Consider the following 17,003-nt stretch of genomic DNA (forward strand, 5'->3'; position numbering starts at 1 on the left):
GTCATCACTGGTACTTGGGAGTGGACTGTCTATTCAAGAAGAGCTTGAGGTATGTTCACGTACTTGTAATACAATGCGGCTCGCAAGCAGGCAACAATGTTATGTAGCCTAGCAAGCTTGTGCTAGCACAACCATGCTCTAAAGCTTCGGCAGACATTGGTTCGTGTGAATAAATGTTCACAACCGCTACGGGAGGCGAAGTGACGGTCACAATACGCAATCCTATTGGTCGAGGTCAACGTGCGCTATCGGAGAGTTGTGTCACTACACGGAAGATACCCAACAAACACTTGTGTGCTATTTCCACCTTTGATGTCCCAAAAGTAATCGAAGAAATGTCAGGAAAGAACTTCATGACTTCCATCGCCATCTGAAACAGAGTTCCTTGACTTGTGGGAATCCAGTTTATATAAAACACCACAAAGTGTAGCTGAATTTTTTTAATTAAACAATTATAATCACTTCATGACCAATGACTCTCCCCTATTTAATGTAAAAGTAGCTTTCACTTACCAAGGTAACAATTAATCCACCGCTACTGCCATCTCGGTGGCTAGGATGGACCAATTGTCGTCCTCTCCACTGTTGTCTACCCAGTCTTGACTTTCCATGGCACCTTCTTAACTTTATGTACTCTTCTCTGTACGATAAAGGGGTCTATAAAAACTTACATACTGTGCAGATTTCAGAGGACTTTTATTTTGAAATACCACATCAGAGTTCTATGAAAGTGCTTTAGTTGGAGTCCTGGGATGGTCTGGCATCCCCCAGAACTGGACTGGTTCTGGGATAACGAAGCGATTTAAAAATAATATTTTGAAATCAGGCATAATGGCTGTCAAATATGCAGAATTCAAAGGACCTTTATTTTGAAATGTCACATCGGATTTTTATGAAAGTCTTTTAGTTGGACTCCTGGGATAGCGTAGGTTCCCCCAGAAGTGGGCTGGTTGTGGGATAGCTAAAAGATTTTGGAAATCAGGCATAATGGCTGTCAAATATGCAGGTTTCAGTATATAAATCAATAAAACAGGTAATTTCAAAGGGTTGACATATTCTTTCTTGCAACATTTTACATAAACGTTAATACGTATTGTATAGGCGGCACGTTGACCGACTGGTTGACACATCTGCCTCACGGTTCTGGGGTTCTAATCATGCCCTCGCTTGTGTGGAGTTTGCATGCTATCTCCGTGCCCGCGTGGGCAAAAAGTGGAAGGACCTAATTAGACTGGCCAAGTCAATCACTAGACCTTAACCCAAGCTTTGCATTTTACCTCCTGAAGAGGAGACTGAAGGGAGAAAACCCCAGAAACAAACAAGAACTGAAAGAGGCCAAAGGCCTGGAAAAGCATTTCAAATGGGTCAATGGGTCACAGGCTTGATGCAGTTATTGCAAGTAAGGGTAATGCCACCAAATATGAAATGTTATTCACTTTGAAGTTAATTTAATAGTGTCTGTTTCAATACTTTGGCTCATTTGAAGTGTTGGTGGCTTCAAACAAAAGGTGCTTTTGTGAGTTGTTTCACACATCTAGATGTAAATACCATGAATTAAAAGCTGGAGTTCTGAACTTTGGAACTCAAATGTCTTCAGTATACAACAAAACCAAAGGAATTGGCCTTGCTGTTCCAATACTTCTGGAGGGGACTGTATTTTTCCTGTGACATACCCTGTATGACCTACACTTTTTGCAGTTTCCATCATGACCACAAAATGTCGCTGTTCTCTTAGATTTACTAGATAGCGTTAATACAATTGACAAACATGTTTGTGTGCCATTTAGTTATTCTGGCTTTTTTGCTCATGTCCTAATTCTTTTCCCTTGTGACCCATCACACGTATCTGATAAACTAACTGTCCAATGTGAGCTGACATTACTATTAGGGAGATAAAAAAAAAAAAAAAAAAGAATAAAACATTACTTTGATATGTCAAATAGCGTGTTGTAACTGTTGCAAGTGGAGTTTATGTTCGATTTATTGAAGGCTTATTAATAGACTCCCACATCCTAGTTAGGTCATTGTAATGAAGCCTCCCCAGAACTCAGAGATCAGTGGTTTTCAAATGGGTGTACAGTAGTAGGGGTAGTAGAGATTTTTTAAGAAAACAAATGTTGAAAGTTGCTAATAAGTTAAAACCGCAAATGAATTTTAAGAGTCATTCGCCGCTTTCAACGTTATCGCTTCCCATGTCACATTATGACACTTGTTTTCTGGGTGCATGGGTGACAGTGTTCGAAACAGCAACACCGTGGAAACCAAATATGGCCAGATATGAGGAAACATTTCAGTGTCCCATTAAAAGAGCAACAGCAACATTTTTATCGACAAATTCTAAAAGGAAATGTGGCCTTCTAGGGTTTTGCAGTGACAAGGTTGCCTAATAAATGGGATGATGAAATTGTGGCGCAGATTTTCCTTCAAGGCCTTTGCTAAAAAAATAAAATAAAATTCAAAAGGTTTGATAACCAATTATCTCAACATTTAGTTTACAACAACATTTAGAAACAACTCCAGTTCACTCAGTGTGCCCTTTTAGAGTGCATGGGAATAGCTAGCCATGATTCTCCTCACCAGTCACAAGGCTCTCCTGCTCATGTAGCTGCTTCAAGCGAGCTGGTTAGATGGAGTTGATGATAATAAATTGAATTACGCTCTTGTTGCCCCTCACCACAGTGCAGCTACATCAAACACATTCGTCAGTTAGCATTTGTCAGCCAATAAGCCCCGAGGTTTGATACTTTTTGATGGTAGTTAATTCTCACGCTCAAAATGTCACGAGACCACACACACACACACACACGCCAACAACCAAGTTGTGTTCTCAATTGAAGGACTACAGAGTGTTTTATTCAAAATTAAGTGTGGGAATACTCCAAAAAGGGCATTCTTAAACCGTACACACATTAACAGGTACATCATAGCTAGAAAATACACAACGTGTATAAAAAGACTAGCAATGCACTATTAAGTTTCAAGATTTGATGACTGAAAAGGGAACTTAAACAGCAGTGCCTCTCTCCAGGTTCTGCTTGATCTCTGCTGTGTATTTGCCATAAAACCGTTCCGCCTTCTTGTTGAACTTGGCGTTCCTCTCGTTAATGTAATCGATGTCTGCGTCGTCATTGTAGGCCCTGCGTCGGCTATATTTGGCCCGCTTGTCGATCCTGCACAACAGAAAAGACAAGCAGCTTAGTGGTTGATTCCACAAATCACTGCTGAAACTCCAGTCTTGTCAGAAGAGTTAATGGTAAACAAACAGCCAGTCTCATTAACGGCATTGTATCGGGAAACCCCTCCTGATCATCGTCACTTGAAAAGGATTACTGTTAAGTCAATTGGGCCCTATCAGCTGCTTGTGTGGTGTTTATTGCTTCAGAAAAAAACAGTTTATGCACTGTATTAACACACTCCAAACAGTCCTTTTCTCTAGATAATGTGTTGAATGTCAAGTATTTTTACAGGCCTGCCTTGTTACGTTCATTTGGTCAGATACAGCTTTTGGTTTATTTGGGCGTTAGAAATGAATGTCAAAGTTTTGCTGTGCATACTGCTGAGTACATTCAAAGAGTGGGACTTCAAGAAGACTGACTGAAGGCAGCAATAACCGTTCAGAGTGACGTTGATAGGAAGGGGATGGAGGGCATCTCTCCTTTGCCATCTTTTAACTCGAACTTACTGTTTCTCGACGTCTTCCACCATGCGGTCAATGCCTTCCTGGGAAGGGACATGGGTGCCGTGGATCAAGCTATTGGACGTGGGGTGGAAGTCCTCACCACTGCGGGTTAAGTGCAAAAGAAATTTGATGTACAGAGCCATAGCTAATCAGCATTTTGGCATACTTAAACTGGCTTCTCTGTAGTGCCATTGTGATCTTGGTCATTCCGCTGAAAGACGATGGTGTGGCTTGGGGCAAAATGTGTCAGTGAATCCTTCACGGCGGTGCATGTGGCAACATTTAAAAGCAAGAAAACCCTGCAGGCACTTCTTTGACCTTTGTGTGCATACCAGAGATTCAGAGTTTTACTTTTTTAAATTACAGTGTTTGGATGAAACTATCCCCAGGGCAAAACTGGGGTACAGTCGTTTATGTATAAGATGTACTTTGTGCACATGTGATGGGATGAATGCTAAAACGATTAAGCCAAGCAAAATCCTTAGGATTGATTATGGTTGACTAGATATGGTTATATTAGCAGAGATGTCCTCATACATAATTCTTGTGTGTCTTTTCATCAGATGAACAAAAATCAAGAATGGCCAGAGGTCATTTTCCCTCAATTTGTAACTGTGATATGAGCCATCTACTTACCATTCCTCTCGCTGTTTCTCATAGTTTTGCATGTCTGGTCTGATTTGTTTCGTGAGCCTCTGATACTGCCTAAATTGGGCTTCCGCATAACCTGGGTTGGATGTGACAAGAGAGAGAACACAAATGAGTTCATCAGAATTAGCCTCTCTCGTATGTTCTGTGGTGTCAATTTGTGATAGGATAGTAGCCATATTTGACAGGCACCGTCTTTCTTAGGAGACTCAAGAGTAATACTAGTACTCTAATCGTGTGTGTCACCAATATACACAACAATGCAAAAAAGCATCACTTAAGTTCCACATTGCTTCATGACATAACACTTAAAACTTTCCGTTTCTTTAACTCAAAGGTGACCTTTATTACACGAACGAGGCGCGAACATAAATCAATAGAGCAATGTTCCATCAGCTCCATTTAAAGCTTTATGTAGCTCTAGATGAGTCTTTGAGCTTAACAGACATGCTCATTTACTCATCAAGTGTCGAGTACAGCCAGCATCGTGTGTTGCTGGCTGATCAAAAGACATCAGGAACATGGACCCAACCACGTATCTTGATGCCACTTTTTTGGTCTCTTCTGAAAGTGTTTTTTTTACTCATTTAGACAGATTTTGGGTTGCTGGACATTTTACATTTGCAGGATTTACACTTGCAGTCCCAATTCTGGGTTGCTATTATTTAACATGGAGGTAGAAACACTGCTTTGTCCGTATTGACATCAAACAGTCACTGCCGACTTATCAGCTGCACATCCAGAGTTGCAAATGATCCGTTCCACCACATCCCAAAGGTTTTCAATTGGCTTGAGGTTTGACGACTGTGGGGTCCATTTTGACGATAATCAATTTGACGTTAAAGAAGACTGATTAAGATGATTTGAGTTTGGCGACATGATGTCGCAAACAGATGAGGTGAGAATGAGCGAGTAAAATCTGAACTTTTTGTCGTAAGACCATCAATAGGCACTGTGAGGAAGACCAAGTGCTTTTCCACCAGTTCTTATCCCAAATTTGCTTCTCCGTGAATGGATACCTTTTAATCCAAACATGGCTATGACATCACTGCGGTCTCTGAATCACAGAGTTGCATGTACAAAAGTTTACACTTTGGCGCCTCATTTTAAAACTTTGCATGAGAAAATTTTAAGAATCTGCAAGTGGTCACAATATTGTTAACAGATGGTGTATATTTTTGTCAGTGTGAAAAAAATGCTTGAAAATGCAATGGAGTTAGTCATGTGGTTTGAAACGACTTCCCAATACGTGCCTCTTGGATGGTCTTTGTAGGAAGTAAGACCATTAAAACATTTGGAAATGTTTTAAATCAATATTGCCCCCAACCTGCAAATCCCGTGTCAGGATTCTTCTTCTTCTTCTTCCTCTCCCACCGCTCTGCATCACCAGCTGTGATATCAAGGAGTTTCACTCTGTGGTAGTCTTCACCTCTGGCTGCACATTCCTAAAAAGACAAGACCCCAATTCAATTACTAAAAAGAAAAAAATAAATAAATAAATAAATGTAAGTTAATGGAAAAATGTACTTGTTTACAAGACACAATAGTAATCTTTGGGGTTGGTTATTGTGATCAAATAAACCAAAAATAAAAAATTGTCTGTCCCCATTACACCCACCCAACATTTGTTAGTTTACATTCACAGAGCACTACAGTAAGATCAATGTAATTGTATTATACATCATTATCAGCGTGTGGATTCGTATTTAAATGTAATGGGAACGCTCAAGGAAAAATACTCCTAAGTTACAATATCTATTGTGTGATCTGTTTCAGAGCAGCAAATAACCACATACCGTAATTTGTCATGTGTAATATGCACTCGAGTACAATACGCACCCTCAAAATTTACTCCCAAAATCAGAAAAACCCTTCTTCCGATGTATAATGCGCACCCATGACTTTCTATCCATTGATATATTTATATGCAATTAATGTTAGTGGTGACCCTCTCCTAATTTGTAATTTGTAATTTGTTTCTGATCAGTAATATTATTAATACTCACGTCTGTGTGTTCTTTAATTAGATATTTCTTATTGTGGCGCACCCTAGTGTCGCTTTAACACTGAAGCTTTACAACTAATTTATGGCTGTTATAAAACACATCTACTCCTATACCTCATTTCACTGTGAAAGAATTTTCTAGCATTTGCTAGACCCATGAATAATAAGCACTATTGACTTTTGAAGATTGTTTTGGGGAAAAGAGAAATTACGGTAATTTTCACAAGTCTTCATGTGCATACTGTATATGCACCAGGGTTTCTAAAGGATTCACCAAATACATTTTTAGACAATTACAATGAAAAACTTGCAAAACATTTATCACAACATAAAAACTAAAACTAATTCAAATTGAGTACAGTACTCATGCAGGTTATGAATATTGTGATCCAATGAACTACAGGAAAAAGAAAATATCTTGGTGTCAGGTTGCAAATCAAGGACAATTATGCAATCTGTTAATTATTGTATAATGTTCACAATAATAGCAGTTTTATTTATTTTTATTTTTTTTAAATCCTCATGGCTTTTACACACAAATGCATTGGGAACACCGCAGATTTTATTCAAAATAAAAACGTGAACAATTTATCAGTTTTTCCCCCTTACAGAAAGTGAAGAGGGAAATATTAGATGTTGCTTGGATGGCAGTATACGTTTCTCCAAAACCCGTACGTACCGTTCAGCATTAATGGTGCCTTCACAGATGTGTACGTTACCCATGCCATTGGCACTAACACAGCCCCATACGCTCACAGATGCTGGCTTTTGAACTTTGTGTCCATAACAGTCCGGATGGTTCTTTTCCTCTTTGGCCCGGAGGACACGACATCCACAGTTTCCAAAAACAAATTTGAAATGTGGACTCGTCGGACCACAGAACACTTTTCCACTTTGCATCAGTCCATCTTAGATGAGCTCAGTCCCAGAGAAGCTGGCGGCGTTTTTGGGTGTTGATAAAATTGCTTTTGCTTTGCATAGTAGAGTTGAAAGTTGCACTTACCGCTGTAGCGCCAAACTGTATTTACTGACATTGGTTTTCTGAAGTGTTCCTGAGCCCATGTGGTGATATCCTTTACACATTGATGTCGGTTTTTGATGCAGTGGGATCGAAGGTCACGGGCATTCAATGTTGGTTTTCGGCCTTGCCGCTTACATGCAGTGATTTCTCCAGATTCTCTGAACCTTTTGATGATATTATGGACCGTAGATGATGAAATCCCTAAATGCCTTGCAACTGTACATTGAGGAACATTGTCCTTAAACTGTTCGACTCTTTTCTCACGCACCTGTTCACAAAGAGGTGAACCTCGCCCCATCTTTGATGAGCAATTAAGGGAAGCTCCTGAGGACTTGCACGCTGCCAGAACTAAGACAAGAGCGTGCAAAATCCTCTCGGACCCTCCGCATCCCGGTCACCATCTCTTCCAGCTCCTTCCCTCAGGTAGGCACTACCGATCAATGCAAACTAGAACTAGCAGACATTCCAACAGCTTCTTCCCTCTTGCGATCAACTTCTTAAACAGCTAACCTACAATTCCATTACAACATGCTGGCAATTTTTTGACTTGAGTTCGTTGTCACATTTCTGTGGGGCCAATTGTACATTACTCGTGCACTCACTGTAGTTGTCTCGACGCGTTGCACTATTTGCATATCTGTTGTTGACCAATACTGGCCACTCATGCCAGAGTAGCATCTGCTCCATTTGCACACTGACTGAGGAGTATCTGCAACATTTGCACAATCAACATTGTCCCAGACTATCGTACTACTCGCTTGAAGTCTTGGCGCCCTTTGCACAATGGTCATTGCACCGGACTATTGCAATATTAGTCATTCAAACTGCTCTACGTGCTATAGGACTCTGCATCTTTTTGCACAACTGTCAAAAAAATAAATAAATGTACCAGCATTCCCAGATAACTAGCAACCCTTTATTGCTCAGTGACTGTTTTTCTCAATGTCTTTATGTCTCCAAAGTGTTCTCTGTCAATTGACTGTCTGTTGTCGTACTAGAGCGGCTCCAATTACGGGAGACAAATTCCTTGTGTGTTTTTTGGACATACTTGGCAAATAAAGATGATTCTGATTCTGATAGTCTGATCCGGCATTACGTGTTGCCTGTCCCAGACTATCGTACTACGTGTTGTCTGTCCCACACTGCTTACATGTTTTTTTTTTTTTAAACAACTATTGGTGGTCAGATATTTACAGTACTACGTCAAAAGACACGCGAAAAGGCTAAAAATAAACTAGCTTTTGGATTCAAATATACTGTACACGATGGTGACAGGATGTCTTTTGCGGAGCCGATCAATGATGTCATTGATCGTATCGGCGAATTATGACATTAAAGCCGATCAGCATAAAATGCTAAATATGCTTCATGTGTATATTTTTGCATAGTTTCCCCACTTCAATGTTTAGAATCATCAAACAAATATAACCTTAGGGAAGTTAAAATGCTGTTTTTAAATAGTGATTACATTTATTCAGGAAAAAAACTATTCACAATTACCTGGCCCTGTGTGAAAAAGTAACGTAAATAACTGGTTGGGCCATCCTCAGCAGCAACAACTGCAATAAAACATTTTCTATGACTGGGAGTGAGTCTTTCACATCTCTGTGGAGACATTTGTTTTGAAATACAATACATTCACTTCTGACAGCTGAGTCTACTCTCTCTTCTGGGATCTCAAACAGGTGAGAATGAGAGCAGCGCTGTTTTACAGGATCACAAGACTTGTACGTGTCCAGGTGAACATAGTCGTCATCAAGAATTCATGCTTTACATCAAGTGGCAATCCTAAAAGCCAGGACTTGCCAATAATGCTGTTTGGATGTTATGTTGCTTGCTGGACTCAAATACTGTATTTAGACTTTTTAGGACCCCAGGAAACCCTGTGTTACATACCTTTTTCTTTTCATCTTCATTAAGTTCCCACTCCAGTCTGGCTTTTTTAGCCTCCCAGTTAGAGGGTAGCTTGAGCCTCTTATCCTCCTCAACAACTTCCTGGTGATTGAGCTTGCGTGCTTCATTCTGTCGATGAAGACGGAACACTTTTCAGCACATCATAGAGAATAAGTAAATGCATGTTTCTTGAAAGGTCCCCGAGATGTAGAGGGTCAAATTCTATTTTTCTCAATTTGGCATACTGAAAAATGTATAGGCCATGTTGGCTAGGTAATTTTAATTGGGCCCCCATTGTTAAAGCGGAATGACTTCTCAGTGACGAGGGCTGCCTAACCTCTAGCCACATAAACACACGTGACGTTGTGACTAACTACACACAAGTATGGCTATGAGATTTTTTTTTAATACTCAGTGCCATCCTTGACAGGTCAGTTTCTTAATTAGATTTCGTAGCTTTTAAGGGGTGGGTTAAAATTATAAATCCAAAAAAAAATCAAAGGCATACATCTGGTTGAATTACTAAATATCAGAAAGGTATATATTTTTTTAATGAGCAGTAATCCTGACCAATCGACACAATTGCTGTATTGTGACAGACTTAAATAAAGAACACAATACTGCAGTCTTACCCGTTTAAAATGTAACTCGCGGAACTTTCGTAGTCTGTCCTCCCTCTTTGAAGACGCGAAGGTTTCGGGCAGCTCCCCTTCAGTGGCTGTACTCTTCTCCTGGAAGTCAGTTAAGAAATCAAACAACTCCAATATATAGTAAGTCATTCAATTGTAGATCATTTACAAACAGAATGTTTCTTGTGAGTTTTGTTGACGTTAGCTCACAAGACATTAGCATAGCAATGTCGCCACAAATCCAAACCGTGTCAATGAGTACAAACATATCATGTCGCAAAATAGACATCGTTACAAAGGTCCGCTGGCAGCAGTATAAGCACTGTCTGGATAGAGAAATTAAGCTGCATTGCCATTAAAATAAGGGAAACAAAACTACAAACCTCACTGCCGGACGCCATTACTGTTTACGCTGCGGAAGAAGACCGGAAGTGATAGAGCGGATATTGCGCAATGTTTTTAAATGACGTCATTCGTATGTCTTATCTTTTAATGTGTTTTTAAAATACAAATGTATTTCATACAATTGGCACAATAATATAATATAATATAATATAATATAATATAATATAATATAATATAATATAATATAATATACAACGTAACATAATATAAGAACATAACATAACGTAACATAACATCTCGTCTACCTCACAGTTCTGTGTCCTCCGTCCAGTTTTCTCCAGCCTCCTCCCACATTCCTAAAACATGCACGTTAGGTTCATGAAAGACTCTAAATGAGGGCTCACCAACCTTTTTGTAACTGAGAGCTACTTCTTGGCTACTGATTATTGTAATGCGAAGGGAAACCCGTTTCATACACACTTCTGTAATAACAAATTTGCTAAAATTACTTTGCATGTTATTATACAATATTATTATGAAAGACCATCTAAATTGAATCCAGAGATTGGTTTCTAAATACATTATACATGTTTGAAGATAATTTTAGAAAACCGGTATAGACTGAGAACTGTCGTACTCAATTGTGGGGATACAGCATTAAACTGTTTTTCATTTCAGTTTCCCTGATTTTTTTGGGCATGGCTAAAACCGCACTCAGTTTTGCACTTGAGCATCCAGCATGAGTCGACCCCTGCCCCATTGTATAAGAACTGACCGCCTATGTTTGCATCAGTGGCTAGCCAGCGCAATTGCATGTTACTTAGTTATAATTACTTGCCCCTTTTCTACCACTACAATGTGTAGTTAGATAAAAATGCGTCTTCTCAGGATGCCACAATTTACAGAACAGCTCGGTGTCGTTACTTAAATTCCCAAGTGTTATGTATTGTATATAACTAGCAGGAAGTATTTGCTCAAATATCTGTCATGGAATGTGAGCCACAGGCTAAATAACGTGTGTTAACTTTCTCTAAAGTGTTTCTGTAATGCGGACCTACACACCAACACAACACTAAGAGTACGTACGGAAATTCAATCTGACACTCACTACGCGCTGAGAGTGCAGTGTTCAGAGAGGCAGAGCTTGCTCCACTTTCTATGAATTTACGAACGAGCGGGTTGGCCTCTGGCAGGGATACACCAGGGCGTCCGCCATATTGATATCTTTTTCATTCGTTAAAATTTGACAGGCTTGTTAATAGCACTCGTCTGTAGTCTGCCAAATTCATAAGACTTTTTTTTATTTACAGCGACTTTAATAATTAACGATATTCATTTACTGTACGTGAAGACACTGATCACGTTAACGATTTCTCAAAATAATGATCAGCAATGATTGCACAGGGTAAGATCAACATCAATATGGACTTTGGATACGTTCGAAAATGTACTCTAAGCGCGCTCTCTACACTCCGTAATGTTTCTGAAACTTTAGAGTGTTGTTGGAGTGTGCTGTTCGGTTATTCAGAGAGCCACAATCTGGGAGTGCGGAAGCGCACTCCAGCTGCTCTGACTGAGGAGACAGAGTGGCCGGATCGTCAGGCAAGACGAGATGTTTACAGGCAGAACTGACACATTCAATATGGCGGACACACTGACATATCCAGGGTCAGGCCTGGTTAGTACTTGAATGTGATTTGAATTGGGTATACCAGGTGCTATACCTAGCCTCTGGGTGGACAAGCTAGCCCAACTCAGTGCTTGACACTTTGGAGTCAGAGGACACGGGTTCAAGTCCCACTACAGCAAACGTGAAAATGGCCACTAGTTGTTGGAGAGAAGCTAGTCTGCTTGCTGGCTACTGTCGAGGTGACCTTGAGCAAGGCATCATCCCCATCACGCCAGCTTAATTGGTGCAGCAATCTTTGTGCTCTTCGTTCACTCTGAATCGCTCCTTGCATGCCTGCATGTGTGTGATCTGGTTCTGTGTGTGTACGGCGTGCAACACAATAGATACATCGGCGTGGGAGTTGAATTTCTTCTTGAGGGACAAGCTTAAGTATTAAATAATGAAAAAAATTAATATAGGAATCCTTCCACAAAAACCGATGCTGAAAAGAAGAATACCGATACATACCATGATAAGAAATAGAATCTCAATGTTTAAAAACAAAATTCTAACTCTAACATCTTTCTGGGTTTGAAAGTGTGAATTATACTGTAGTAAGTCTTTCACAAACTGTCAATTAGAATGTATTTCAGTTAGTTTTTTTTTTGTAATTAACCTGTCCTGTTCAGCTGCATGGACTTGCAGAATGGTGGATCTGTATGCCTTTTGTGCTGGAACAGTTTTGCTGTGCAACAAGGGAGTTTGAAATACTCCCTCTGCTTATTTTGAATGTTTTTAATTATTCTGATATTTATTGAAAATGCAGCCAGACAGAACATGGTTTTGGGGGACAGACAGAGAGACAGAGTGGACAAGGGGAATAGGGGTGCAAACCACAACAGACCAATAGTGAAACTGTCGAGATGTTTGAGCACAACTAATATTACCACAGTCAAATCGTGTTCTTATTTGTGGATGGGGGGAACACCCGTTGAGGACAGGCAATAACTAACCAAGAGAACAAGACGATAAAAGGGCAGAAAAGGGCAGGACAGGACAGGACAGGATGTGGGAAATGAGCAAAGCAGTGCTACTGACGAGTGGTGCGATGGGATTCTTTTTTAGTGTCTCAACACCTGCAAGAACCTGTGAGTTGATATGTCAGTATAACCTGTGTTGTTATTAGTGGTCCCAGCACAAGCAATTCAAGCCTATAGTGTGTCTTATTAGTGAATGAACCCTGTATCACAAGCATATTAGTCAACAGGTGTACGCAGTTGCTGAGCCGGCACATTGAGGAAGGGTGGGCCTGGCCCCCTCCACCCGCAAGTGGGGGGGGGGGGGGGGGGGGGGGGGGGGGCTAAGCCAGCGAGCCCGTCCAGTTCTATCAAGTCTTAAACTGCAGAGACTGCTGGAGAATTAGATGCCCTTTGGTCTGGAACGAAAGATCTATCACAAAATGACATTTAAACTTATGCATATTATTTCGTTGTTTAAATATTGTTCGATTAAACACATCTTTTATTATCGCAATTATGTATTTGTGCGTAATTGTAATGTAATCTTAGTTATCTGTCTGACTTTTCAACTTTGAATTTAAAATAATTGGATTAATAAAAAACTGGAATGACAAGACAGACGCATATTATTGAAGCTTGTACCGTGAGGCATGAAAGGTCAAGCATGCAGCCATGTGCTCAATGAAAAGTCTGGGGAAAGAGAAAACTTATTACTTATGTGTTTTTGCCCATAAGAGTCATACGTATCAATTATATACTTAATCATGATCATATTCATGGGCCTTTAAATATGAGTCAATGCGCTGACAAAAGTAAACACTTTCAAAAGCCATTTGAGCATATTTGAGTGGCCAAATGGATTCAATCCGTATTTGATTGCACTGCACTAATAGAGCTCTTTTGCAGGATGTAATTAAATTGAGTTTATAGTCTTAGATTAAAGTATCCACGAGATCACAAGCATTGTTAATGGGGTGATGCGTTTTCACTGGAAACCAGATGGGAGCACATCATAGCCAACTCTGGCAACAGTAGTGGGCACGCATCGTCTATTGATGTGAAAAAGACAAAACAGCTTCATAAAAAAAACATCGAAAATGATTTCAAAAGTGGAAAGTGACCAGAAAAAAATTGCAGTGAACCATCATCCAATTTAGTACACAATTGCAAAGCCCACTTACAAAACAGGTAGATACTGAATATCGTATTACATATCCAGACATGAAATGTTTGCGTTCATCATTCATGGCAGTTCAATGTTCTTACTAATGTTATGCACGCATATTTTGCAGTTCAACCCTGCCCTTACACAGGATATATCCCCTAGCGTTCCTCATCTCCACCACTTTCCACTGAAAATGGCCAGAAGCTTATAAATTTTTTTTATACACAAGATAATTTGCACAACATATGTAGCACATAGGCCTACCTTAATATTGCATGGGAGTCCGCCAGTTTAAACAGATGAGAAGAGCTTCAAAAGTTGGAGTAGAGACTAGCTTGACATTCATTTTAAATAAATTGAGGCTCTGTGCCAGGCAATATAAGGAATCCTGCAATAATGTCACCGCGATTTAGTGTGTAGTGAACTTTAGCGCAATAAGATATGGATCTCACATGTGCTCGGGGAGGCCACCCAAAATTGCTGAACAGCCACTCTTCAATATTAACTTTACCAGTCAAGCAAATCATATCTAAAATAGATTAACATTGTATCTTCAAATAAATTGCACTTAAGGGACACCTTCATGAATACAGAACAGACTTCATGGTGCCTCATAGCCATCGCATGTTAATTCAACTGGATTTGGTATTAGTTTAAATCCCGTAAATGCATGTTACATATTATTACATTTCTATTAATATGCACGCAGCAATATATTTGACTGGTGCTGTTGTGTTACTCTTAATAAAACTTTATCAAGATTGTACATGGGGGGTGGGAATAAGGCCGCTTACTCCACAAGCAGCTGCTTCACATCTGGAAGTTAATATAAACATCATGGCCAATAAAATCATTCCATTTCCTTAATTACTATTCCTGTCATTTCCGCACTAAATGAAAAGTTATTAATTCCAGGCCAACGCAAACATGCTTCTCCAAGATGAGGAGCTACTCCTGAAGCGTCACCACCCTGACTACAGCCTCTTGTCACTGGAGTGGAACCACCAAGTGTGCATTTGTGTGAATGTGTCAAAAGGAGTGTGGGAGTCCAGGGGACTTGGGCTGAGGCACAGCAGACATGAATGGAACATAAAGATGGCGTCTTCTTTTCCATCTCACCCAAATGTTCCCCACTGGAGCCAACGTGATCGAGACCAGGGACAACTTCATTTGTTTCATCTTTCTCCTTGCCCCCACCACCTTTCAAACTGCAGCCCTGATTTTTTCGCTACACTCAGTGACGCTCTTAGCTTGAACCACGCTGTCTTTCAATGATCTCTGGAATGCCTCCAAATAGCATCAATTTGATTCCTTCAAATGTGTAATTTATACTATCCATCCATTCATTTTCTATACAGCTTGTCCTCATTTCATGGGCGAGCTGGAGCCTATCCAGGCTAATTTTGGATGAGAGGCAGAGTACACCCTGGACTGATCGCCAGTAAGTTGCAGGACACATATGAATAAACAACCATTCACACGCACATTCACACTGCTGCACAATTTAGAGTCTTCAATTAACCTAACATGTATGTTTTTGGGAAGTGAAAATGTATATTTTTAGAAGCCGAAGAAAACCCACGCTAGCACAAGCACATGCAAAGTCTACAAAGCAGGCCCTGAGCTGAGATGCAAACTCAGAATTGACTGTGAGGCCCATGTGCTAACCACTGGTACACTGTGCTGCTCTAATTTATAAAATATAAAACCTAAGTAAGGGCGGCACGGTGTAAGACTGGTTAGCACGTCTAGGCCAGCCGAAGAATGTAGTCTCTCCAGCGTGCACTGGGTCGTGCCCGGGGTCTCCTCCCGGTGGGACGTCACCAGGGAGGCGTCCGGGAGGGATCCGAATCAGATGCCCCGGCCACCTCATCTGGCTCCTCTCGATGTGGAGGAGCGGCGGCTCTACTCTGAGATCCTCCCGGATGACCGAGCTTCTCCCCCTCTCTCTAAGGGAGAGCCCGGACACCCTGCGGAGGAAACTCATTACGGCCGCTTGTATCCGGGATCTTGTTCTTTCGGTCACGACCCACAGTTCGTGACCGTAGGTGAGGGGTGGAACGTAGATCGACCGGTAAATCGAAAGCTTCGCCTTTCGGCTTAGCTCCTTCTTTACCACAACAGATCGATACAAAGCCTGTCAATCTCCCGTTCCATTCTTCCCTCACTTGTGAACAAGACCCCAACATTCTTGAACTCCTCCACTTGGGCCAGGATCTCATCCCCGACCTGGAGAGGGCACGCCACCCTTTTCCGACTGAGGACCATGGTCTCAGATTCGGAGGTGCTGATTCTCATCCCAGCCGCTTCACACTCAGCCTCGAACTGCTCCAGTGAGAGTTGGAGATCACGGCTTGATGAAACCAACAGAACCACATCAATACTGAGGCCACCGAACCGGACCCCCTCTACGGGGTATATATATATTATATATATATAATATAGGTTGAATATGTTCAACCTATATTTAATTGAATACACTGCAAAGACAAGTTATTTAATGTTCAAACTGATAAACTTTATTGTTTTTAGCAAATAATCATTAACCCAGAGTTTTATGGCTGCAACACGTTCCAAAAAAGATGGGACAGGTGGCAAAAAAGACTGAGAAAGGTGAGGAATGCTCATCAAACACCTGTTTGGAACATCCCACAGGTGAACGGGCTAATTGGGAACAGGTGGGTGCCATGATTGGGTATGAAAGGAGCTTCCCTGAATTGCTCAGTCGTTCACAAGCAAAGATGGGGCGAGGTTCACCTCTTTGTGAAAAAGTGCGTGAGAAAATAGTCGAACAGTTTAAGGACAATGTTCCTCAACGTACAATTGCAAGGAATTTTGGGATTTCATCATCTACGGTCCATAATATCATCAAAAGGTTCAGAGAATCTGGAGAAATCACTGCATGTAAGCGGCAAGGCCGAAAACCAACATTGAATGCCCGTGACCTTCGATCCCTCAGGCGGCACTGCATCCAAAACCGACATCAATGT

General features: G+C 40.8%; 1 protein-coding gene across 1 annotated transcript; it reads right to left on the bottom strand.

Moving 5' to 3' along the window:
• Positions 1–2,819: 2,819 nt before the first annotated feature.
• On the bottom strand, positions 2,820–10,325 carry syf2 (SYF2 pre-mRNA-splicing factor). The gene is made up of 7 exons (XM_061793766.1): positions 10,259–10,325; positions 9,879–9,977; positions 9,250–9,375; positions 5,655–5,772; positions 4,316–4,406; positions 3,683–3,781; positions 2,820–3,170 (listed from the first exon to the last, which is right to left on the bottom strand). Exons 1-7 carry the CDS (start codon positions 10,274–10,276, stop codon positions 3,005–3,007), a joined length of 717 nt encoding a protein of 238 aa, XP_061649750.1. The 5' UTR covers positions 10,277–10,325; the 3' UTR covers positions 2,820–3,004.
• Between the last annotated feature and the right edge of the window lie 6,678 nt (positions 10,326–17,003).

The sequence above is a fragment of the Phyllopteryx taeniolatus genome, chromosome 13, assembly GCF_024500385.1.
Source record: "Phyllopteryx taeniolatus isolate TA_2022b chromosome 13, UOR_Ptae_1.2, whole genome shotgun sequence".
In the NCBI taxonomy this organism is placed as follows: domain Eukaryota; kingdom Metazoa; phylum Chordata; class Actinopteri; order Syngnathiformes; family Syngnathidae; genus Phyllopteryx; species Phyllopteryx taeniolatus.